Below are 24,100 nucleotides of genomic sequence, written 5' to 3' on the forward strand. Positions count from 1 at the left end.
GAACCAAAAGTATAAAAACAAAATTGTGAGAAACACTCAACAGTCCATTGTCAATATAAAATAGTAATGTGGAAAATTACTGGCAGCTAGCCCACCCAAGTAGTCCACGACATGGCAACTGCAGGACTGCAAACACCAGGAAAATCCCTCAAGTAAACAACTCCAACAACTTCAGCCAATCAGCTCTAACCCCATACACGTTCCTTGGGCATTTCTGTCACTGGAGAAGCAGAAATTCCAGTGGGGAAGGGGAGAGAAAATAACCCTACATGGGAAGAGTGAAACTGAGGTGCCATCCAGGAAGACTGTACACTCCGCAGTACTCAGCCAATGAGGAACGGGGAAGGGGCCTGTGTGTGAGGGGATAAAACGCCGACCGACCACAACGGATCCAGGTGTGCCTGCTCTCAGACGACACCAATCTGCAAGTCTCTTTCACCATACTTTATGTCCGATTCATTCCTGGGGTTTGGGCAGGTGAGAGTGCTTCCCACAATTTGGGGGGCTCTGTTTCCCACTTCCATCCTTGGGCAGGGCAAGGTGGCCATGCAAGGCACAGGACAGGGAGGCCCTAGGTGGGGAATAGTAGGTGGGGCAGCAGGGCCTGTGGTGGCAGGTGGGGGAGTGCACCTCTGGCTCCTGAGCCTCCAATCCCCCTGCCCCTTGCAGCCCCCCCAGTGTTAATAAACTTGGGGGGACCTGCCCCTCCCTCTAGTCCCCCCACCAGTGACAAGGAAGTCCTCTGCTCTACAGACAGAGCGCTCCACCTAAAAAGCATCATCCCACACCTGAGAACCACCACTGCCTCAGGTCAGCTGGAGGGGAGGGCGTCCTGACGCCTCCTACTCTGACCTGTGTCCTCCCTCACCACCGACCCCCTAGACCTGCTGCCAGCCTGACACACACTTCAGGCCCGGATGGGGCAGGCTGGGCAGGAGCGAGGCTTCTGGCTGCTTGAAGGCTGCAGCTCCATGGTGAAGGGACAGGCAGAGGGAGCCAGGGCCCGACACAGGCTGTGGTGAGGTGGGTGTCACGCAAGGGCCTTCTCGGTGTCCTTCTCTGTCCCCAGTGCCCCTCACAAGACCAAACGAGCGAGGCTCAGGTTGTTTGGGTGACGTCCCTCCAGGTAAAAACCTTTGCTCCCCACCTGCACCCTCTGGCTGGCCCTGGCTGGACATGAGTAGTGAGAAGCCAGACTCAGCACTGGTCACACCCTTGGGTCCCACCTCGGTCTGTGCACCCAGCCATGCAGGGCCCACCATGGCCACCTTCTCAGAAATAGCTCAAAAGGCAAAGGGCTGGGTGAGCTGGACAGCGACCCACCTTGGCACATGGTCCTGACCTCAGGGAACCCAGGAGCCCCAGTCTGGCACAAGGGGCTCTGCTGCCCACTATCCACAACACCATGGTCAAGTCCACCCACTGCTGACCACTGCTGAGCCGGCCAGGCCTGCAGGCTCTAGGAGGACTGTGACTGCAGCCAATACTCGGGAGGCCAGGAGCAGCCGGGCCAGAGGAAGCCTCCTCACAGATTACAGAGCGGCACAGGAAGTTTATTTACGGATGTGGGGAGAACATGGCAAGGGCCCTTGGGTTGGCCAGCAAGGGGGCAATCAGTGGAGACTGAAAACAGACTCCCTGAGCCAGGTCCCGGGAAGCCTCAGGCACCGGCAGGGCTGGGGGTGGTGCGGGGCCGAAGCTGGCGGAGGGTGCACATGGGCCTGATGCCAGGGTGGAGCTGGCCAACCACCCTCCAGTTAGAAGGGAGTGGGGGGATCTGAAGGGAGTGCTCTGTGTGACCCAAGGGAGCCCAAAGGCACAGTGGCGCTGCTCTGGCCTGGCCCTGCAGCCAACGCCATGGCTGCCCAGGGCCTGGGCACCACTTCAGCTGTCCCCAGGGGAGCGTCTCAGGCCCAGCACACTGCACCACAGGCCCATGACCTCAACTGCCCTCTGCTCCTGGGCGGGGCCGTCTCCTCACTCGGGCTCCCTCAGCACAGCCAACAGCTCTCTCTGCTCTCTGTGCAGAGCCTGAAATCAACGGGAGACAACAGACAATCAGGGACAAGAAAACCCAAATCCTTTCCCCACATCTCTGACTCCAGGCCTGGCTTTCACCCGGGACCACAGGGATGAGGTCTGTGGCTCATGTCAGGGGCCTTGTGCGGTGCGTTAGGACGCAGACTTGTTAGGAAGTCCACACCATCGGCATGGCATCATGGCAGGCTGGGAGTCTTGACCACCCTGGCTGGGCCTCCTGAGCAGAACCTGCCTTCACAAGCCCCCAAAGAGGCCCCCAGGTCCTGGGACCTCATCCGAGCTTGCCAGCACAGGCTGCATTAGATGAACTTCCAGCTGGGCTACAGACATGGAAACTGATGGCCTCAGCAGCAGACCCACTTCAAAAACAATCTGTAACAGCTGTGGGTGAGGGGTGATTTTAAAAGCAGGGGGATTGTGGGCTGGTGCTGTGGCATGGTGGGTTAAGTTGCTGCCTGTGGCACCGGCACCCCATATGGGTGTCAGTTTAAATCTCGGCTGTTCCACTTCTAATCCAGTTCCCTACTAATATGCCTGGGAAAGCAGCGAAGGATGGCCCAAGTGCTTGGGCCCCTGCAGCCACATGGGACACCTGGAAGAAGCTCCTGGCTCCTGGCTTCGGATCGGCCCAGCTCCACCCATTGTGGCGATTTCAGGCGTGAACCAGCAGATGAAAGCTCTCTCTCTCTCTTTCTCTCTCTGTTACTCTGCCTTTGAAATAAATAAATAAATACATCTTAAAAAAAAAAAAAGATAAGAGTAGGGGGCTTAGTTTCCCCTCTTAAAACAGAAGCACTGAACATCAGGGCTGGTGGGCTCTGGGGATCATTATTAGAGACTGGAGGCTGCCGATGGAGTGGTGACAGCAGCAACAATTTGCCCGCACTGGCCAACAGCAGGGCCCCAGAGTGCCCGAGACGCAGCTCTGAGCTGTGAAACCTGCCCCAGGACCAGTCATGACGTGGAGAGACTGCAGGGGGAGGGGACAAGAGGGAGCAGAGCAGGCCACCAACTTTCCACCTGCTGCCACCTCCCCCAGACTCGGGGCCCTCGTTTACGCCAATGCAGGACCTTGGGGCCACAGCTAACTGGTCCTGGGAAGAGAAGGCCGGGGGACCTGGGAGCCGTGGACGTGGGGAGGCTGAAGTCGATATTACGTGGACAAGTACATGAAGGCAGTAGAGAAGCCAAGGGTGGTGCCTCCACGGGGACCTGCAATTAATTTTCTTTTGTTTTCTTTTCTTTTCCCCTTCTCTTCCATTCTTCCTCCTCCCTCCCCCTTTTAAGATTTTATTTATTTGAAAGACAGAGAGGGAGAGAGAGGGAGATCTTCCATCTGCTGGTTCACTCCCCATATGGCTAAAACAAAGAACACAGAACTCCATGTGGGTCTCCCACATGGTGGCAGGGGCCCAAGTCCTGGGACCATCTTCTGCTGCCTTCTCAAGTGTATTAGTGGGGAGCTGGATTGGAAGTGGAGCAGCCAGGACTTGAACCTATGCTCATTTAGGATGACTGTATTGCAGGAGGCGTCTCTACTCATACAACGCCAGCCCCTTGAACCTGAATTTCAAGCACATGAGAAAACTCAACTCCTCCCTCTGCAGCCACACTCGCTACCTGCATTACCCGGCGTGCTCACCCTCTCCTGCTTATTCACCCAGATTGGCCCCAAGCGGCCTTGGGCCCCTTTCAAAAGTTAAGTTCAGGGGCTAGCATGTGGCAAAGTGGGTTAAGTCACTGCCTGCAACACTGCATCCCATCTTAGTGCTGATTCGAGTCCTGCCTTGTGCGGGAATGGAGGAGGCCACTAACTGGGGGCTCTTAGAGGACCTCTGTCCCCTAGAGACACGAGAGGAAGCAGGCAGGGCTGCACACTCACCTGAAAGGCCTGCTGCCGGGCCTGGATCTGCAGCTGCAGCTCCTCTACCTGCTTGCGCCCGGCTAGGATGGCGTCTGCCAGCTGCCGGTTCTTGGCTTCCTGTTTCTGCACGTGGTGCCGCAGGGTGTCCCGTTGTTGTAGGAAGTAGGGTGCCATGATGCTGCACAGGTCTTTCTCTGGGATCCCACTGGGGCGCCTGGGGGGCCACAGGGAACAGGGAGGGAGGGAGGGACAGGTATGTGAGAAGATTCTACTTCCAAGCCCAAACGGTGCTATTCCCGCCTGGAGTCCCAAGTTGGGCTGGCTGCCAAAGCCTCTCCTGTGGCCCCTCTTCCTTCCCAAGCCCTGCTCCTGGTGGGGATGCTCACCTGCTGTTCCCCAGCTTCAAGGCCAAGGGGTCACCTCCCCCTTTCTGCCCCTAGCTTAGCCTTCCTAACGACAGCCCGTAACTCTCCGCTCTACCACGCACACTCCCGTCTAACGCTCCAGGTCAGACGTAAATTTCCAGCCCCTGCCTCTGACCCGATGGCCAGGTGTCCTGCTGTGCCTCCTCCTCAACAGACTGCGAGCTGGAAGGAGGGAGGAGGGAAGGCAGCAGGATGAGCTCCAGATGGGGTAGGTCCTGTGAGAGGGCCCCGAGCCCAGGGGGGCCCGTAAGCTTTGGCTGATGTGAGAAGAGAAGCAAAGGCAGGTCCGAGGAGCTGACAGTAAGCAGAGGTGGCGGCGGGTTCTTTAAAACATTCTTTTTAAGGGGCAGGCATTTAGCCTCGTGGTTAAGACACCAGTGGCGATGCCTGCATCCCAGATCAGAGCTCCTGCGTTCCCCATCTGCCTCTAGCTCAAGCTAAGGTAGACTTTGGGGGGTAGCAGTGATGGTTCAAGTCACTGGGTTCCTGCCACTCAAGTGGGAGACAAGGGTTGAGTTTTCAGCTCCCAGCTTTAGCCTGGCCCAGCCCAACCTATTATGGATGTTTGGGGAGTAAACCAGTGGATGGAAATTCTCTCTCAAATCTATTTTTAATATTAATTTTTTTAAATAACATTTTTTTTCTTCAGTTGTAAAAATTATTTTAAGTATTAAGGTCACAGAGCATAAAAAATTTGGAAAGTACAAAAAAGCTACCTACTTTCTCTGGCCTGGGGTCCTCGAAGGGAGCGGGGGCTGCTCTGGCCCTGGCAGCTTCTCATGTCCACTGCGCCCCAGGCCCCACCCCTGCACCTTGCTCGTGACCCGCCAGCAGCTGGGCTGCCCACCGGGTCAGCTCTGCTCACTGCACCTCACACAGCATCAAGCACATAGTAGCTGCTCCCAAAACACTTGTTGATGAGTAAGAACCAGAGGCCCGGCCAGCCTGATCCACCAGTGACTGCAAACCCCACTCTTCTGCCTGCTCTTGTTGCCCTCCCTCCCCAGCTCCCACAGGCCCAGTGGCCCCAGGGAAGCTTTCGCCATCTGCCCTCAAGCCAGCCCCAAGCTGGGCTCTCATCTCTACTTGTCCCCGTCAAAGGGTCCCTCTCAGAGGCCATGAGTCCCTGTCTCATGGATATGGGTCAGTTACTGTTTTTTTTAAAACAAGAATCCCGACTCTCTGATTGTATATATTTCTTCTTCCTCTTCTCTGACTGTACATACTGTACACTCTTTTCTAAGATTTTTATATATGTATTTTTTTTATTTGAAAGGCAGAGTTACAGAGAGAGAAGCAGAGACAGATAAAGAGAGCTCTTTCATCTGCTTGTTCAGTCTCCAAATGGCTGCAATGGCTGGGAGCTGGACCAGGCCTAGGCCAGGAGCCAGGAGCTTCTTCTAGTTCGCCCAGGTGGGTGTAGGAGCCCAAGCACTTGGGCCATCCTCCACTGCTTTGCCAGGTGCATTGGTAGGGAGCTGGACTGGAAGTGGAGCAGGGGCCAGCACTGTGGCATAGCAGGTAAAGCCGCCACCTGCAATGCCAGCACCCTATATGGGCGCTGGTTCAAGTCCTGACAGCTCCTCTTCCGGTCCAGCTCTCTGCTGTGGTCTGGGAAAGCAGTAGAAGAATGGCCCTAGTCCTTGGGCCCCTGCACCTGCTTGGGAGACCTGGAAGAAGCTCCTGGCTCCTGGCTTTGGATCAGCACAGCTCCGGCCATTGCAGCCAATTAAGGAGTGAACCAGCGGATGGAAGACCTCTCTCTCTCTCTCTGCCTCTCCTTTCTCTGTGTAACTCTTTCAAATAAATAAATAAGTCTTTAAATAAATAAATAATTTTTTTAAAAAAAGGTTCTGAAAGGCCCCTCCTGCCACCTCCCCATCCCCGTCCTCACCAGGCCGGCTCCTTGCGGTCTCTGCCTTCTTCCACAATTTTATCCAAGGAATTTAAGACAGCTTCAAGGTTCCCTTCCTCCTTGATTTCACAGATCTCCTCCTTTAAAGAGAGGAGAGAGCTGTAATGATGCTAGGTGAGCACACGGTGGAAATACGCTAAAGAGCCAACAGCATTTGGCAAGCTTTTGGCTAATTTCCATTCTGTGTCTTTATACTTTCCCAAACCTTCCAACTCTTCTACATGTGGCTTTTATAACTAAGAAAATGAAATATAAAATGGGAAACATTTAAAAAGAGCCTGTAGCAAGCCTCTCCCCTGTCCACCATCTTGGAAGGCCGCAGCCAGACTCCGGAGTGGGGTGGGTTACACTGCAGAGCCCTCAGTCACTTAGATGCGAACAGAACTGCTGCTCTTCTGCACACCCCAGGGTTCAGTTCATCTGCATTCAAGCAATGATTAACACCTCCAGGTGCAGGGCACTGCACCAGGGGCTGGGGGTACACAAACAAGTGAGCCCTAGGCGCCCTGGCTGAGCTCACAGTCTGCAGGGGCAGACAAGGCATAAACACATCATTACAACACAGCACCACGAGAGAAACACGTATTTAAGAGCCCTAGCTTGTCTGGAGGAGCTGCGGCCTGCTGGGCACCGAGGGCAGTTCCAGGGGTCGAAGAATCAGGGCGGCAGAGGGAGAGGTCCCTGCTCTCAGGGGACTGACAACGCAGAGACAGAACCTAAGCCTAGGGAGTCTCGGGGCTTCTTGTCACTCACCCGGATAGACGCCTGCAACTGAGTTATAAACTTGTCATAGATTCGCTGTGTCATGTCAGGCTGCAACTGGTAGAAGCGCTTGTAGCAGTCGCTGAATCTCTTGTAGCTGGCAGGGAGGAGAGAAGACAGCGGGAGAGGGTCAGACCCACCGCGCTCAGGCTGCGGGGGCACCTCTGCAGCTGGACCCGAGCTCCGCACTCTTCAGGGCCCTGGCAAATCTCTCCTCCAAAGTCAGGATGGCTCAACCTCATCAGCACCCGCTCTTCTCAGTAGGGCCCCCGCTGAGTTCGTGTTTGCTGCTTACAAGTGGGTCATGGTCAGCCACGTCCTTCAACTTGACCATACACAAAATCACCAGGAGGGTGATCTGCTGAAACACAGACCACTGCCCCTCTCTCCTCCTGCAAGTTTCTAACAAGCTCCATGGGCGGCTGGCACTGCAGCCGGGGACCACACTTGGAGGACTTCTGGCCGTTCCAGTCCCCTTGCAGGGCCTGGATTGGGATAGAGTGTGTGGGCTCTGGGAAGGAGTACCAAGCTCCTAAGAAGAGTCACAGAGGAAGCAAACGCTGCCCTTCCTGTGTGACACTACTGCATACAGGTGATGCCTCCAGTGGCTGGCAACCAGGGGCCCTGGCCTGAGGTCAAAGCCTATGTCAACCTGCAGCCACCCTCACCTGGGCCTTTCTGTTCTGTGAGATAATGGATTTCTACTGCTCAGATCTCCCTATCACTCGTAGCTGAGAGCACTTGCTGATACAGCCCTTGTAGCTGGAAGAATCAAGAGGCACCCAGTATAGGGGCCGGTGCTGTGGTGCAGTGGGTTAAGACGCAGCTTGGCAGTGCTGGTATCTAGCCTCCCATAATTCATACCAGTGGTAAACATTCCAATTAGCACACCCCGCAGGTTAACTGTGGGTACCAACAGACAACACAGAGGACAGGAGCTGGGTGTCCTTTCACCCTTCAGCAGAGGCCCGGATCTCTTGCTTTGCCCCTGGTTCTACCAGCCACGCAGTCTGTGGCTTCAGGGAGGATGTGGGGGACATATGATCCTGACCCAGCGGGGCTGGAACTGAAACTGGGTAATTGTGGCCTGAAGCTGAACTCGGCTCGGACACGGGAGATCCTTTTCCTCCTCCCAGCCCACTGGGCAGGCGGAGGGTCTGGGTAGGCACATTGCTCCTCAGAGCTGGTGGCCGAAAGGAGACAGAGAGGCAAACTGCCCACCAGAGCTGCCGGTGAACTCTTCTAGGAATTCCAGGAAAGTGCAGGACATCAGAAATACGCACATGCATGCAGATACACAAGACACGATTATTTAGGACAGTGAGGCAAGCAAAGAGCCAGATTCGGGGCCAATGTCAGCGAACACAGGCGGCAAGTGACTACCCCGCAGAGCCCAGGCAGCCTTGGAAACGGTGCAGATGGCCTGCGGGTTTCCTGAAAAACACACTCCAGGAGAAGCAGGCGAGCCATGGGTTTTAGAAAACATGTATGCCTGTGTGTGCCAAGTATGGACCTTTATCTTCTCCTGCAGCCTGACAGACCCCTGTGGCTGCAGGGCCAGGGCCCAGACGGTGTGTGATGTGCAGTAGCATGTGAGCCTCTCCACGCAGACTGCCTGCTCCCAGCCACCCCCGCCACGCGGGGCTCCGTGGGCAGAGGAGCACGCCCCCCCGGAACCTTCCCCACCCCGGCCATGATGGAACAGTCTCCTGGTCTTGGCCTTCCCAGGGTACACAGGAAGTCATTCAGCTAGGTGCTCTCTAAGTGTACAGGCTTTGAGCACACACCGCCTGTTCTCTTGCCCGGGTTCAACTCCTACCTCCACCACACATCAGCTGAGCGGCCCCAGCCCACTTCCTGTCAGCACACAGGTACGCTTACCTGTCCTCCTAGCGCACTGAAATGCAGCAGGTTGGCTCCGATTTTGAGGGGTCTTAAAGGAGTTGACAGAAAGTGCATATTATGAAACAACTGGGCCTGAACTTCAAACACTTTTGCACCAAAATAAACTTATCTTTTAACCTCATCTTTCACGAGCTTCTTGAAGTACCCCTGTATTGTTATGATTTTCAAAAGCACAGTCCTCAGTGTCCCCCTGAGGCGGGGAACAGTCAGTAATCTGACTTCCCAGAGGAGAGCCGGGCCCTCTCTGGGGAAGGCAGGTGCCTGGGAGACCTGCAGCAGCCCAGGAGGAACTGCCATCAGGATTTGTCCATACACTTAAGCTACACTTATCGCCAATGAAAGTAACTTTTATTTACTTTTTCATCTCCTTGAAAGGCAGTGACTCAGAGGGGAGACAACGAGAGAGATCTTTCATCCACTGGTTCACTCCCCAAATGCCTGTAACAGCCAGGGCTGGGCTAGGTCAAAACCAAGACCGGGAACTCTACCTGGGTCTCCCAAGTAGGTGGCAGGGGCCCAAGCACCCGAGAGCTATCATCTGTTGCCTCCTAGGATGCATCGGCCCAGAGATGGATCGGAAGCCAAGCAGCGAGATCTTGAAGCAGCACTCCACCAGGGACACGGGCGTCCCAAGCAGAGGCTTAAACCCACCACACTCGCCCCTCCAATAACAGATTTTAAAAAAATGTTTTTAAGTACAGAATCAAGTTCTGGTGGCTTGCCCATCTGTTTGCTTACATATGCAGACAGATTTTGTGGGACTCCACAGAAAGATAACAGAGACACCGACAAGTAAGCATGTGCTGGGACAAGCAGTTTCTAAGGGGCTAAGGCAGCCAGAGAGGGAGCCAGGCTGGCTCGCCTGCCTGCTTCTCGGACCGCTAGGTGCTGCCCAACCGGACAGCTGTTTCACAGGCTGCCCAGCAGAGGGCAGCAGTGACTGGCACGGCCAGCCCAGTAGCATGGGCCGCTGGCCTAGGGCAAGCCAAGCAGAAGCAGGATATGACAGAAACTCATGCTCTTCATCCCCCCACAGCCAACGACAGGGCTGCCCCATTTTGTTAAGAAACATTTCTCTGGGGCCAGTGTTGTGGCACAGCTGTTCTACTTCCACTCCAGCTCCCTGCTATGTGCCTGGGAAGGCAGTGAAAGATGACTCAAATGTTTGGGCCCCTGCACCCACGTGGAAAACATAGATGTAGTTCTAGACTCCCGGCTTCAGCCTGGCCCAGCCCTGCTGTTGCGGCCTTTTGGGGAGTGAACCAGCAGATGGAAGACCTTTCTCTCTGTAACTCTGCTTCTCAGATAAATATCTACCTACCTACCTATTTTTTTTTTTTTTTATTTGACAGGTAGAGTTATAGACAGTGAGAGAGAAACAGAGAAAGGTCTTCCTTCCATTGGTTCACTGCCCTAATGGCCACTACAGCCGGTGCTGTGGCGATCCGAAGCCAGGAGCCAGGTGCTTCCTCCTGGTCTCCCATGTGGGTACAGGGCCCAAGGACTTGGGCCATCCTCCACTGCCTTCCCGGGCCACAGCAGAGAGCTGGACTGGAAGAGGAGCAACCGGGACTAGTACCTGGCGCCCCAACTGGGACTAAGAACCCGGGGTGCCGGCGCCACAGGCGGAGGATTGGCCAAGTGAGCCACGGTGCTGGCCATACCTACCTATCTATTTTTTAAAAGAAACATTCCTGTGGCTTTTTCTCTCTCCCCTTTCTCAGTCCTGTGTAAATTGAGCAGTCCCAGGGCTGAGAGGGGTAGGACAAAAGATCAGAAACTTTTCTTAATGAAGTAAGGGGAGAATCTCCAGGTCGGATGAATGGTTTTTTCATAAAGTTACCTTTTAAAAGTTTATCTCTGTGGCCAGTGTTATGGCACAGTAGGTTAATCCTTCACCTGCAGTGCTGGCATCCCATATGGGTGCTGGTTCGAGTCCCATCTGCTGCTTTTCCCATCTAGCTCTCTGTTGTGGCCTGGGAAAGCAGTGGAAGATGGCCCAAGTCCTCGGGCTCCTGCACCCGTGTGGGAGACCTGGATGAAGCTCTTGGCTCCTGGCTTTGGATCATCCCAGCTCTGGCCACTGTGGCCATTTGGGGAGTGAACCAGTGGATGGTTCCACTCTCTCCCTCTCACTGTCTATATAATACTACTTCTCAAATAAATAAATAAAATCTTTTAAATAAAAGTCTATCTCCAAAAGTAAAATGAAAAAAGGGAAAAGAGATAAATAAAAATAGAAATAAAAATCGATGCAGCAGGTTAAGCTACTGCTTGGGATGCCCACATCCCTTGTCAGATCACCTGGGTTTGAGCCCCAGCTACTCCACCTTACAGTCTAGCTCCCTGGGAGGCAGCAGGTGATGGTCCAAGTGCTTGGGCCCCTACCACCCATGTAGGAGACCTGGATGGAGTTCCTGGCTCCTGGTTTTGGCCTGGCCCAGCCTCATCTATTTTGGGCATTTAGGGAGAATGAATTAGTAGGCAGAAGATCTCACTGTTTCTCCTTCCCTCCCTGTCACTCTGCTTTTCAAATTAAAAAGAAAATTTTTAAAAATTAATCTTAATTATGTCTTTAGGCTATTTACTCTCTTGGGCTAATGTAAGCTTTTGTTGTTAGGGTCTTACTTTTTAAGTTTTCCCTCATTTTACAAAGGAAGATCTGAAATTGTGACACATTTTCTGAATAAGAAGGGAGAAACTTCTGATGTGATAAACATTAGCATGAAGATAATAAAAATACCAACAGGATAATTATATTCATTTAACCATTTGATGAACACCTTACTAAGTGTTAACACTTAATTGAGCACAGACTACCAACCCAAAGATGAGAAAGTATGATTCCTGCCCTCAAAAGGGGCACAGCTCAGTCCTCAGGAAAGTGAGTACGTGGCGGCTTAGGGAAGGCGTGGGTGAGAGACAGAAGCAGGCACTGACGAGCGGACAGAAGAGCAGCAGGTACGAAGGTTGGGGCACACGTGTGCCTGCAAAGGTGCAAGAACAGCACATGTCTACCAGGGACTGACTGCTACCAGGCCTGCTGGAAGCGCTCAACGTGGAGCAACACCAAATCCTCCTCTATCAGGTGGGTCCTGTTACCATCGCCTCACTTTTCAGATGAAGAAGCTGACGCAGAGAGAAGCTTGCCCAGCTCAACCCTGGCCATGCTGGCTTTCGGGACCCGAGGCAGGCAAGCTTGGAGGGCAGAGAGAGGACAGGCGCAAGAAGCTAACCGCGGGTCTGAGGCAAGCATGTGCAGGTCTGCACCACAGGGCGCTCACTTGGGGTGCTGCGAGACGGCTTCAGGAGGCACACAGCCACGGTGTCGGCAGCCTCAAGCAAGGCAGAGCCAGAGGCTGCAGAGATGGGGGAACTGGAAACAGACGGAGCACAAAGACTTTGTGTGGCAGGCCTGAAGCCACACACCACACTCTGGTGAGTCACATCTGTGCTTCAGAGACGTCACCACCAGCAGTGTGTCCGATCTGCACACAGATGACAGTCAGGGATTCCCCAGCATGTACAGTCACAATAGTTTGTGCAGTAACCTACGCTTTTTCCTGTGAAGAATTTTTTTTTTTTTTAATTGAAATGCAGTTGCAGAGAGAGGAGAGGAGGGAGAGAGAGAGATTTTCCATCCACTAGTTCACTCCTCAAATGGCCTCAATGGCTAGGGCTGGGCTAGGTCAAAGCCAGGAGCCTGGAACTCCACAGGGGTCTCCCATGTGTGTGTAGCAGGGGCCCAAGCACTTGTGCCATCTTCTGCTGCTTTCCCAGATACATTAGCAAGGAGCCAGATCAGAAGTGGAACAGCCAGGACTCAAACCAGTGCTCATATGAGATGCTGGCACGGCAGGGAGCAGCTTAACCCACTGCACCCTATCAGCCCTACAGGACTATTTTTTATGAACACCAACAGTCTTTGTCACCAGTTCATGTACAAACGCAATCAGCTCTCTCCCTTGGTCACTGTCAGACAGAAGGATTCAGTTACTATATAAATCACGCCTGGCCCGGCACGACTGACCAGAGCGAGGAGCTGGACCCAGTACGGCACTGAAGAACTTAAGCACTATTGATCGTCTCTTGCTCCTTAAGCCCCCGTGGGACCAATGTCACAAGCAGAGTGAGGGCCAGGCCGAGGGCTATGGCTTTCTGTGGCGGATCCAGCATTTTCTCTGAATAGAACTAACCAGGGCCTTCACACCAACTGCCTCTGGTCTGGAACAGAACACAGAAAGGGCGAACTCTCACCAGCCTGCTTCAGCTCCCAGAACAGCTGCTTTCAGGAGGTTCAAGAGACTGGGAGGACACTAGGAGCCCTTCATGGTCACTGAGCAAGGCGGAGGTTACCAACGATAGATTCCAACAGGGCCACGCTTCTAGGCGCTGGAGCGCAGGAAAGGCCCGACTCAGGAGCCTGGCGCAGCCAAGCCACCGAAAGGGACAAGCCTTAACTGAGGACAGCAGGACCCGCAGGCTCTGAGAGCCCAGTGCTGCCAATAACCTTCCGGGCACTCTGGGCTGCGTCGTATAATCTGCTTTCCTAGCAAACATAGGCCATGTTAGGGGGAAAATCAGTCGGGGTTTAATACACCCATCTGGGTAACTGACATGTACACACGACCATTTACTCCATACAGATTCCTGCTGGAGATACACTCCATGCTTGGCATTAAGGACTTCAAACACTCCTAACTTAATTAATGACTCGGGCAGAGGGAGAGTCAAGTATTTGCATATTTTTTAAAAGATTTATTTATTTGAAAGGCAGAGTTACAGAGAGAGAGGGAGAGATAAAGACAGAGAGAGAGAGAGAGAGAGAGAGAGTCTTCCATCTGCTGGTTCACTCCCCAAATGGTCACAATGGCTGGAGCTGGGCCGGTCCAAGGCTAAGAGCTTCATCCGGGTCTCCCACATGAATGCAGAGGTCTAAGCACTTGGGCCATGCTCTGCCGCTTTCTTAGGCACATTAGCAGGAAGCTGGATCAGAAGTAGAGCAGCTGGGACTTGAACAAGCGCCATATATAATACCAGTGTTGCAGGTGTGGTGGTTTTATCTGCTACTCCACAATGTTCGCCCCCGCATACATCTTAAAAGTCTACGTTTGGGGGGGTGCCAGCACTGTGGCGTAGTGGGCTAAGCTTCTGCCTGTGGTACTGGCATCCCATATGGGTACCGGTTATAGTCCCAGCTGCTCCTCTTCCGATCCAGCTCTCTGCTATGGCCTGGGAAAGCAGTAGAAGATGGCCCAAGTGCTTGGGACCCTGCCCCTAGGAGACCTGGAAGAAGCTCCTGACTTCTGGCTTTGGATTGGCCTGGCTCCGGCCGTTGCAGCCATTTGGGGAGTGAACCAGCAGCAGATGAAAGATCTTTCTCTCTGCCTCTCCCTCCCTCTGTATGTAACTCTGCCTCTCAAGTAAATAAATAAAAATCTTAAAAAAAAAGTCTATGTTTGGGGCAGGCATTTAGCCATTAGATGCGGTTAGGATGCTTGTGTGCTACACTGGAGTACCTGAGTTTGATTCCTGGCTCTGGCTCTGGCTCCTGGTTCCAGCTTCCAACTAAAGTAGACTCTGGGAGGTAATGGTGAGGACCAAGTCGTTGGGTTCTTATCACCCAGATGGGAAACCTGGCCAGGTTCCACTCTGGCCCACTCTCAGCCTTGAAGAATGAACCAGTGCACAGGAGCTGTCTGTCTCTGAAATAACTTTTTTGAGATCTGTGTTTATACGTGATATTTACTGAGTGCATTCCACGTGGAAACCAGCTAGTCCTATTTTCCTAAATGAGGGGCAGGATGCTGCAGTGAGGAAAGACAACAATTGGAACAACAGGGTGGCAGGGAAGGGGCGTGTGTGTGCTGCACCTGCGTGCACACATGTGTGTACGGTATCCCCACGACACTGTGTTGGGCCTGCAGAGATGGGAGGGGTCAAGGAATGAAAGGCCTTGTGTGCTGAGCTAAGGAGCTTGCATTCCTTTCTGGAAGCAGCCCTGAACCTATTAAATATTTTAAGCAGAAGACTATGACCAAGTCTGAGCTGCAGACTAGAGGGAGGGGCAAGACAGACTGGAGGGCCAGTGTGGAGGACAGTCTGGGAGGGCCTCGAGTTAAGCAGTTGAGGCAAGGATGGAGAGGAGACTGAGGGGAGGCAGGCAAGAAGCAGCAGGGCTAGGTGACTGACTGGAAGCGAGGGGACGGAGACACTGGAGACTCACATCTCTAGCCTCGAGAATGGGTGGACGGTGTTTCCATCAATCAAGTCAGTGATCACAGGAAAAGAAGAGGGGGAGGAGAAGTCCTTTTTCTGCTGTGCTGAGCTTTCGGCTTCTAGTAGCAGACTGCTGCAGACAGACAGACACAGCTTGGGAATCCTTGTTTATTCCAGAACTATTTACTGAACGTCTCCTAAGTACCAGATACAGAGAAAACAGGCAGAGCTAGCGAACAAGATGAACAAGACCCTGGCCTCAAGGACATTGTTTTAGGTGGGGCAGACAGACCACAACTAACTAAACAAGCCTCCCCCAGAACGCAGCCCAGGACAAGTGCTGTGAAAGCTCACCAGGGGATGCCACGGCACAGGACTACGGAGGAGAGGTGACTCTGGGCCGGTCAGGGAAGAGATGGAGGAAGCCGGTTCCTGGCAGAGCAAACAGCGAGCTCAAATGCCCCGAAAGAGCAAAGTACCTGCATTCTAGCACTCGAGGAGGCCACGTGACTGAGCACAGTGGGAGGAGGACATGGAGAGGGGCCGGCCCTGCAGGGCTTTCAGCAGCAGCGAGACATCAGATGGGATGGGAGCATCCACATGTCGAGGTGAGGAAGCACTGGCAACACTAACGCATTTAAAGGGTCAAGTGAGAGGAAAGGGCAGAGAAAAGCCTCGGAAGCCACAGAGACGTTTCAAGAACAGAGAAGTGGTTAACGGTGCCACACGCTACAAGGACAGGTAAAGATGAAGAAGAAAAAACAATCACAGTATTTAGCAGGCAAGAGGTTATTAATGACCTTCAAAGGAACAGTTAAGGGAATGGTGTGAAATTACCCTGAGCAGAAGGAAAAGCCGCAGATGGGGAACTAGACCCTGGGACTGCAGAAGCTTGAAGCCACAGCCTTGGCTGCAAAGGGCAGGAAGTCAATAGGGAGGCAAGGGGCCGGTGCTGTGGCCCAGTGGGTTGAGCTGCTGTCTGCAGTGCCAGCATCCCATATGGGTGCCGGTTCAAGTCCCAGCTGCTCTTCTTCCGATCCAGCTCCCTGCTAAAGTGCCTGGGAAATCAGGGAAAGATGGCTCAAGTGCTTGGGTCCCTGCACCCACGTGGGAGACATGGAAAAAGCTCCTTGCTCCTGGTTTCACCCTGGCCCAGTCCTGGCTGTTTTGGCTATTTGGGGAGTGAATCAGCAGATGGGAGAACTCTCTTTCTCTCTGTCTCTCCCTGTAATTTTGACTTTCAAATAAATAGATAAATAAATAAAAAATAGGTAGGTAAATAGCAGAGCACAGGACTGGGCACCTCTCAAATTTATGTCACATGGGTCGGCACTGTGGCACAGTGGGTAAAGCACTGCCTGCAGTGCCAGCATCTCATATGGGTGCCGGTTTGGGTCCCGGCTGCTCCACTCTGATCCAGCTCTCTGCTAATAGACTGGGAAAGCTGTAGAAGATGGCCCAAGTCCTAGGACCCCTACACCTAAGTGGGAGACCTGGAAGAAGCTCCAGGATCCTGCCTTCGGATCAGCCCAGCTCTGGCCATTGCAGCCCTTTGGGGAGTGAACCAGTGGATGAAAGACCTCTCTCTCTCTCTCTCTCTCTAACTCTTTCAAATAAATAAATAAATATTAAAAAAAAAAAAACCTCTCTCTCTGCCTCTCCCTCTCTGTGACTCAAATACATACATAAATCTTTTTTTTTTTTTTTTTTTTTTTTTGACAGGCAGAGTGGACAGTGAGAGAGAGAGACAGAGAGAAAGGTCTTCCTTTGCCGTTGGTTCACCCTCCAATGGCCGCCGCAGCCAGCACGCTGCGGCCGGCGCACCGCGCTGATCCGATGGCAGGAGCCAGGAGCCAGGTGCTTTTCCTGGTCTCCCATGGGGTGCAGGGCCCAAGCACCTGGGCCATCCTCCACTGCACTCCCTGGCCACAGCAGAGGGCTGGCCTGGAAGAGGGGCAACCGGGACAGAATCCGGCACCCTGACCGGGACTAGAACCCGGTGTGCCGGCGCCGCTAGGCGGAGGATTAGCCTAGTGAGCCGCGGCGCCGGCTCAAATACATACATAAATCTTAAAAAAAAATGTATAGCCATGGAAACGCCAGCCTTATGGCGTTACATTTTCTCTGTGTACCCCAAACGCTGGGGTTATTTCCACTGAGAGGGTACAGGTGGCAGGAAAAGAGCCTGAGGGACACGATGAGGATTTAAACCAGCTGCTATGGAGAAGGGGAAGGGAGCTGGCTGAAGGCCCCACTGACGTCCAAGAGTGTGACTTGCAGGCACCAAGTTCCACCATGGGTTTGCCTCCACAGTGCTACTGAGCAGGCTGGGTGTAGGGGCACAGAAGTAAAGACTAAATGCTGCAGCTGGTGGGCTGCAATGTGAGGGTGCAAAGGAGCTGAGCAGCAGGAGCGGGGCTGCTGTCTTCCTCCAGCTGCACCTGTCCCAAGACACACCTCGACATTGACCCCGGATCTGTTTCTCTCTCCCGCTCTCACCTCTGTTCTTCCTCATGTCGGTAGAAGCACCAACTCCTGGCCGGCGCCGCGGCTCACTAGGCTAATCCTCCGCCTTGCGGCGCCGGCACACCGGGTTCTAGTCCCGGTTGGGGCGCCGGATTCTGTCCCGGTTGCCCCTCTTCCAGGCCAGCTCTCTGCTGTGGCCAGGGAGTGCAGTGGAGGATGGCCCAGGTGCTTGGGCCCTGCACCCCATGGGAGACCAGGAAAAGCACCTGGCTCCTGGCTCCTGCCATCGGATCAGCGCGGTGCGCCGGCCGCAGCGCGCCGGCAGCGGCGGCCATTGGAGGGTGAACCATCGGCAAAGGAAGACCTTTCTCTCTCTCTCTCACTGTCCACTCTGCCTGTTAAAAAAAAAAAAAAAAAGAAGAAGCACCAACTCCTACCCAAACACCAACATGAAGAGGCTGCTAACATCCTCTGGGAGCTCCCCTTGCCCTCATCTGAAATCTACCCATGTTCTTCTTTTTTTTTCTTTTAAGATGCGGTGCCGGCATCCCACATAGGCACTGGTTCTAGTCTCAGCTACTCCTCTTCCAATCCAGCTCCCTGCTTATGCCTGGGAAAGCAGTAGAAGATGGCCCAGGTGCTTGGCCCCTGCACCATGTGGGAGACCCGAAGAAGCTCCTGGCTTCTGGCTTCAGATTGGCCCAACTCCAGCCATTGCAGCCATTTGGAGAGTGAACCAGCAGGTGGAAGACCTTTCTCTTTGTCTCTTCCTCTCTGTTTGTAACTCTGTCTCTCAAATAAATAAAAAATCTTAAAAAACCAAAAAACTGAGAAAGACAAAAACTATCCCTTCTTCAAATGAATTGTTCCTCTATTTTAATTAAAAGAAAGAGAGAGAGAGAGAGAGAGAGAGAGAAGAGAGAAAGAAAGAAAGAGAGAAAGAAAGGGAGAGAGAAAGAGGAAGGAAGAAAGGAAGGAAGAAAGAAAGAAAAAGTTTGTGTAAGGGGCCAAGTGCTGTGGTGCAGATGGTTAAGCTACCTGCAGCACCAGCATCCCATATGGGCGCCAGTTCAAGTCCCAGCTGCTCTACTTCCAATCCAGATCCCTACTAATGTGCCTGGGAAAGCAGCAGAGGATGGCTCAAGTGCTTGGGCCCACGCACCCACGTGGGAGACCCAGATGAAGCTCCTGGCTCCTGGTTTTGGTTTTAGCAATTATGCTGGATCGGAAGAGGAGCAGCCAGGACTAGAACCACACCCATATGGGATGCCAGTGCTTCAGGCCAGGGCTTTAACCTACTGTGCCACAGCGTCAGCCCCTGCTCCACTCTGATCCAGCTCTCTGCTAATGGTCTGGGAAAGCTGTAAAAGATGGACCCCTGCACCTAAGTGGGAGACCTGGAAGAAGCTCCTTGCTCCTGGCTTTGGATCCTCCCAGCTCTGGCCTTTGCAGGCATTCGGGGAGTAAACCAGTGGATGGAAGAACTCTCTCTCGTTCTGTCTCTGTAACTCTGTCTTTAAAATAAATAAATATTAAGAAAAAACAAACTTTTGTTCCTCAAAGGACATTATAGACAAAGAAAGATATTTTCTTCTATACCAAGAAGTTTAGCAAATCAGCAAAGTAAAACCCTAATTTAAAAAAAAAGATGGGGTTTGACATTTGATGCAGCAGTTAAAGCACGGATCAGGACACCCACATCTCACATCAGAGCACCTCGGCTCAAGTCCCAGCTCCACCTCCAGTCCCAGTTTCAGTTCTACCTGTTGCCACAAGACGTAGCCAGTGACAGCTCAAATACTTTGGTCCCTGATAGCGATGTGGGAGACCTGGATTTGAGTTCTTGGCCCCTGGTTTCAGCCTGGCCCATCACCCGCTGTTGAGAGCATTTGGGAAGTGAATGAGTAGCTGGAAGATCTCTCAGCCTTTCAAATCATTTTTTTAAATGGGTCTTAAAAAATATTTTTTCAGGCTAGAGGAAATGAGTAGGCAGTTCAGAGAAGGGGAAGCCCAAATGTCTAACAAGTGTTAAGAGGAAATGCCCAAACCCACGAAGAATCAGAGGCATGCAAATCAAACAATAACATACCCCTCTGGCTCCTGTCAGAATGGTAAATGTTAGGTGGTGGCAGCCGGGATGTGGAAGATTAGGATCAGCTTTTCTGGACAGCAGTGTGACCACACCCAGCAGTCTGACTTGTCAGATCAGGGAGCCCTCTCCCAGTTACACACCTCAGAGAAGTTCTAGCTCTTGCCCAGGAGGGGATGTTCATATTATTCACCCCGGCATAACTTGTGGAAGAGGGAGGCGGAGGCAACTGAGTGACTGACAGGTGGGCCAGGTCGGTAGCGAATGCGTATCAAGAAATGACAGGCTGGGGCCAGTGCTGTGGCCGAGTTAAGCTAACACCTGCAACACCGGTATCCACATGGGCCCTGGTTCAAGTCCCAGCTTCTCTACTTCTGATCCAGCTTCCTGCTAATGCACCTGGGGAAAGCAGCGGAAGATGGCCCAAGTGCTTGGGCCCCTGAAACCACTTGGGAGACTTGGATGAAACTCCTGGATTAGGTCTAACCCAGCTCCAGCTGTTGTGGCCAATTGGGAAGTGAACCAGTGGATGGAAGATATCTTTTTCTCTCCCCCTTCTCTCTCTATAACTCTGCATTTCAAATAAATAAAATAAATCCTTTTGAAAAAATGACAAGCAGCACTGAAAAGCTACAAACCATTGGCACTTACAGGTCATTGACAGATCTAAAACAATGGTGCTGAATGAAAAAAGGTATGTAATACAACATCATTCATATGTTAAAACGTACACAGGCAAAATGACAACATATTTTACAAGGGCAAACATATTCCAGTGTCACTGCCTCTGTTCATTGAAACTCTGATTTCCCTCCTCAGTGCTCTCTGTTCCTTTACCCTCATCAATCTGTCTACTCCATGAGGGCAGGAACATTTTTTTTTCTTTTTTTCTTTTTTTTTTTTTTTTTTGACAGGCAGAGTGGACAGTGAGAGAGAGAGACAGAGAGAGAAAGGTCTTCCTTTCCTTTTCCGTTGGTTCACTCCCCAACGGCCGCTACGGCCAGCGCACCACACTGATCCGAAGCCAGGAGCCAGGTGCTTCACCTGGTCTCCCATGTGGGTGCAAGGCCCAAGCACTTGGGCCATCCTCCACTGCACTCCCAGGCCACAGCAGAGAGCTGGCCTGGAAGAGGAGCGACCGGGACAGAATCCGGCGCCCCGACGGGGACTAGAACCCGGGGTGCCGGCACCGCAGGTGGAGGATTAGCCTAGTGAGCCACGGTGCCGGCCATACATTTCTGTCTTGATCACTGTTGTATCTGCAGCAACTAGGATAGAGCCTGGGGCACTGTTGATGGTCAATAATTACTTGTATCACGAATAAATTAAGGTCGTACAACCAACAGAAAGCAGGGCCTATAGGGAGGAGACAGGAGGGCTGGTAAGTAGGGAAAAATAAATGAAACAAGGAGATGGATCTTGACCGGTTCATAAAAATCATTACAAATTATTTTATCAAATTCATTCTATGGTAAACTAGGCCTTGCATGCTAAGGCTGCTATCTGCCTGTCCAGTGTCCTCTGATTTACTCTCCTTCTGAGTAGCTAAGAACGCCTCTGCCCCTGCCAGTTCCTAGAACTCCTGATCCCTTCTGGGCCCTTGTACAAGCTGCTCCTTTGCCTGTAAGCTCCCTCCCTCCCTCCCTCCCTCCCTCCTTTTTCCCTTTCTCTTTCTCTTTCCTTCTTCCTTCTTTATTGAAGAAAAACACTTATTCTAATTAACTCACAAACAATAACACTACGACTGCGTGTTCAAGGGGACCAAACATCTGCTCAGCTCCAAATCCGATCCTGTCAATGAACTTCCACCCAGCAAGGATGCTCCCTTCTACTGCAGTTCAGAACTAAGGAAGCTACTCATGGCAGAGGATGGGTTTAACTGGTGGTTGCACCCTTGATGCTTTCATTACCAATTACATTTTTATGCTAAAGCAACTTGGTCATGAGATTCTATTTTCCACTTCTTGCTTAGACAAATCCATTTGCAGGTCTGCATTGTCTCAGTACTTCATTGAAATCCTCCCAGAGCTTAACATCACCCTGGTTCTGGACACACTCCAAAAACTGTTTGAGATTCTCAGAAGCAAGAACCAAACTGCTGCTGCTGCGGCAGCTCTACTCCCTGAGGTTCCTGGTAAGTGATGAGCCCTGAGGGCTCAGCACCCCCCAACCCCCACCGAAACCACCAGCGACGGCAGGACCCAGAGTGCGCCCGCAGCGGCTCCTGCAGTCACACCAGCTGCCCTGATTGCCATTTGGGCTATCAGGCCAGGCTGCGGGGGTGCAGCAGCAGGCAAGCCAACTGCAAACGGTGTGGCTGCTGGTGCTGGCTGAGCTGCTGGAGCTGGCCTCCACGCGGCTCTCACGGGAGGTGTCCGGCTGGCAGGAGGGGCCGCGCAGACATGTGGCTTTGGTTTCCACGCGTTTTAACTGCTCAACTCTTAGGTGCCTAGAAATGCGAGAAGAGTTAGTTGCTTCTGCCTACAACCTTTCTGTAGTTCTTCAAAAAGCTAAAAAGCTGGTACCTTCTCATCGGTCAACTCCCAGGTGTCACCTGCTCAGAGCGGGCTCATTCAACCATTTCCTCTAGTGCTCTCTGTGTATCACCTGTTCACTGTCTCGGTGAGCTCTGTGAGTAGTTTACAGATGTATCTAACCAATGACTGTAGCCCCAAGAAGACAGAGGCTTGGGCATCTCGCCTCGCAGTTAAGATGCTGCCTGGGACTCCTACATCCCCTATCAGAGACTGGCCTTGAGACCCGCTTCAGCTCCACATTCCAGCTTCCTGTTATTGCACACCCTGGAAGGCAGCAGGTGATGGTTCACGTCCTCGGGTCCCTGCCACCCAGGCAGGAGACTCAGAGTGAGTTTCCTGGCTCCTGGCTTTGGCCTGGCCCAGTCCTCTTGCAGGCATTTGTGGAATGAACCAGTGAATGGGAGACCTTTGTCTCTCTGTCCTTCATATAGAATAAACTTTAGAAAGCAGAGGGCTTTTCTGCCTAACCTCATCCTCAGCACCTGATATAAAGTAAGCAAATCTACTGAGTCACGAGTGAAGACCGAGATCATAGGGCTAAGCAGGAAAGGTACCGTGCTCAACCCAGGAGAGATGGAGACTGGGAAGAGATGGGCGTCATTGTTTTATTATTTTATCCTAATTTGAAAGGCAGAAGGTTCACCTCCAAGTGCCAGCAACAGCAAGGCACGGGCCGTGCCACAGGCTGAAGCCAGGAGCTGGGAACCCAGTCTAGGTCTCCCACGAAGAGGGAGTCTTGATGAGGTCAAAGGACAGACAGGGGTGGGTGGAGGACAGGCTGTGGCTGGGAGGCCTGACAACACTGCTTCAGCGTGGACCTGCGGCGATGTGGGGCCCAGGCAAATCTCTTGCTTAAGGTGTCTTTGTTTAAAACACACACACAGAAAAAAAGTTTCTTTTTAGGGTAACACATTTCGTCTCTGCAATGGCCCACTGAGGGTATTATTGTCATAACTAACACAATTTTCAACGTGGCAAGCGCTGTCCCAGGTGCTTTGGTTGTTATTTATTCATCTAACTCTCAAAACGATCCTACTGGAAAGGCCCGCCGAGGCACCGGGCGGTTAAGTCTCTCGAACGAGCCATGATTTCAATTTTGACCCAGGTACAAATGCTGTACCTTTTCCTTTCCGTTTTTTTTTTTTTTAAATTTATTCATTTATTTACTTGAAAGGCAGAGACAGAGAGAAAGAGCTATCTTCCATCTGCTGGGTCACACCCCAAAAGGCCATAATGGCCAGGAGGGAGCCAGGAGCGTGTTCCGCGTCTCCCACGCGGGTGCCCGGGCCGTGGACTTGGGCCATCTTCTACTGCTTGCCCAGGCCACAGCAGGGCTGGATCGGAAATGGAGCAGCGGGACACGAACCGGCGCGCCTGTGGGATCCCGGGGTCGCAGGCGGTGGCTTTACCCGCTTCCGTCACCTGAAGTCTAAAAAGAGGCGTCCTGGGAGGAAGCAGCAGCTGCCGTGAGGGTAACTATCACCTGCGTCCGCGCTCGGGATTTGTCCGCTTTCATTGGACCGCTCCGTGGGCCCTCCCCCGCCCACGTGACTGCGCGGCTGGCGTCTGCGCTCCCGATCTCGCGGGATTTGGTCACCAGTGGCTCCCCTCTCCTCATTGACTGTCTTCCCGCACACAGCCCTCCCACCTTACCTGCCGGCGGCGACCAGCTTCTGGAGAAAAGTGTCAACCATGGTGTCGAGGAGTTTCACCCTAGAAATGGTAGAACTGGGCGGTGCAGATTCTGGAGACGATCCCTCAGACCCTTTTTCGTCAGCTGCCGAATTGGTGCTGCTCGCTTCCGCCATGTTGAAATCGAACCGCCAAATCTAACTGGCCCGCCTGTCCCGCCCATCGGGGCCCCCGATTGGCCGTCCC

At 52.8% G+C, this 24,100-nt stretch overlaps 1 protein-coding gene across 3 annotated transcripts; it reads right to left on the reverse strand.

Annotated features, from left to right (window-relative positions):
• Nucleotides 1-1,532: 1,532 nt before the first annotated feature.
• Nucleotides 1,533-24,071, reverse strand: PMF1 (polyamine modulated factor 1). 3 transcript variants are annotated; one of them, XM_002715387.5, is made up of 5 exons: nucleotides 23,876-24,071; nucleotides 6,998-7,103; nucleotides 6,224-6,324; nucleotides 3,923-4,118; nucleotides 1,533-2,031 (listed from the first exon to the last, which is right to left on the reverse strand). In XM_002715387.5, the coding sequence occupies exons 1-5, from the start codon at nucleotides 24,028-24,030 to the stop codon at nucleotides 1,978-1,980; spliced, it is 612 nt and encodes a 203-aa protein (XP_002715433.1). In that variant the 5' UTR covers nucleotides 24,031-24,071; the 3' UTR covers nucleotides 1,533-1,977. The 3 variants fall into 3 exon arrangements, with proteins under 3 accessions (XP_002715433.1, XP_069933690.1, XP_051714524.1); XM_070077589.1 differs by lacking the exon at nucleotides 6,224-6,324 and having other exon boundaries at nucleotides 23,876-24,064; XM_051858564.2 differs by lacking the exons at nucleotides 6,224-6,324; nucleotides 6,998-7,103 and having other exon boundaries at nucleotides 23,876-24,065.
• Between the last annotated feature and the right edge of the window lie 29 nt (nucleotides 24,072-24,100).

This window comes from Oryctolagus cuniculus, chromosome 7 (genome assembly GCF_964237555.1).
Source record: "Oryctolagus cuniculus chromosome 7, mOryCun1.1, whole genome shotgun sequence".
Lineage (NCBI taxonomy): Eukaryota > Metazoa > Chordata > Mammalia > Lagomorpha > Leporidae > Oryctolagus > Oryctolagus cuniculus.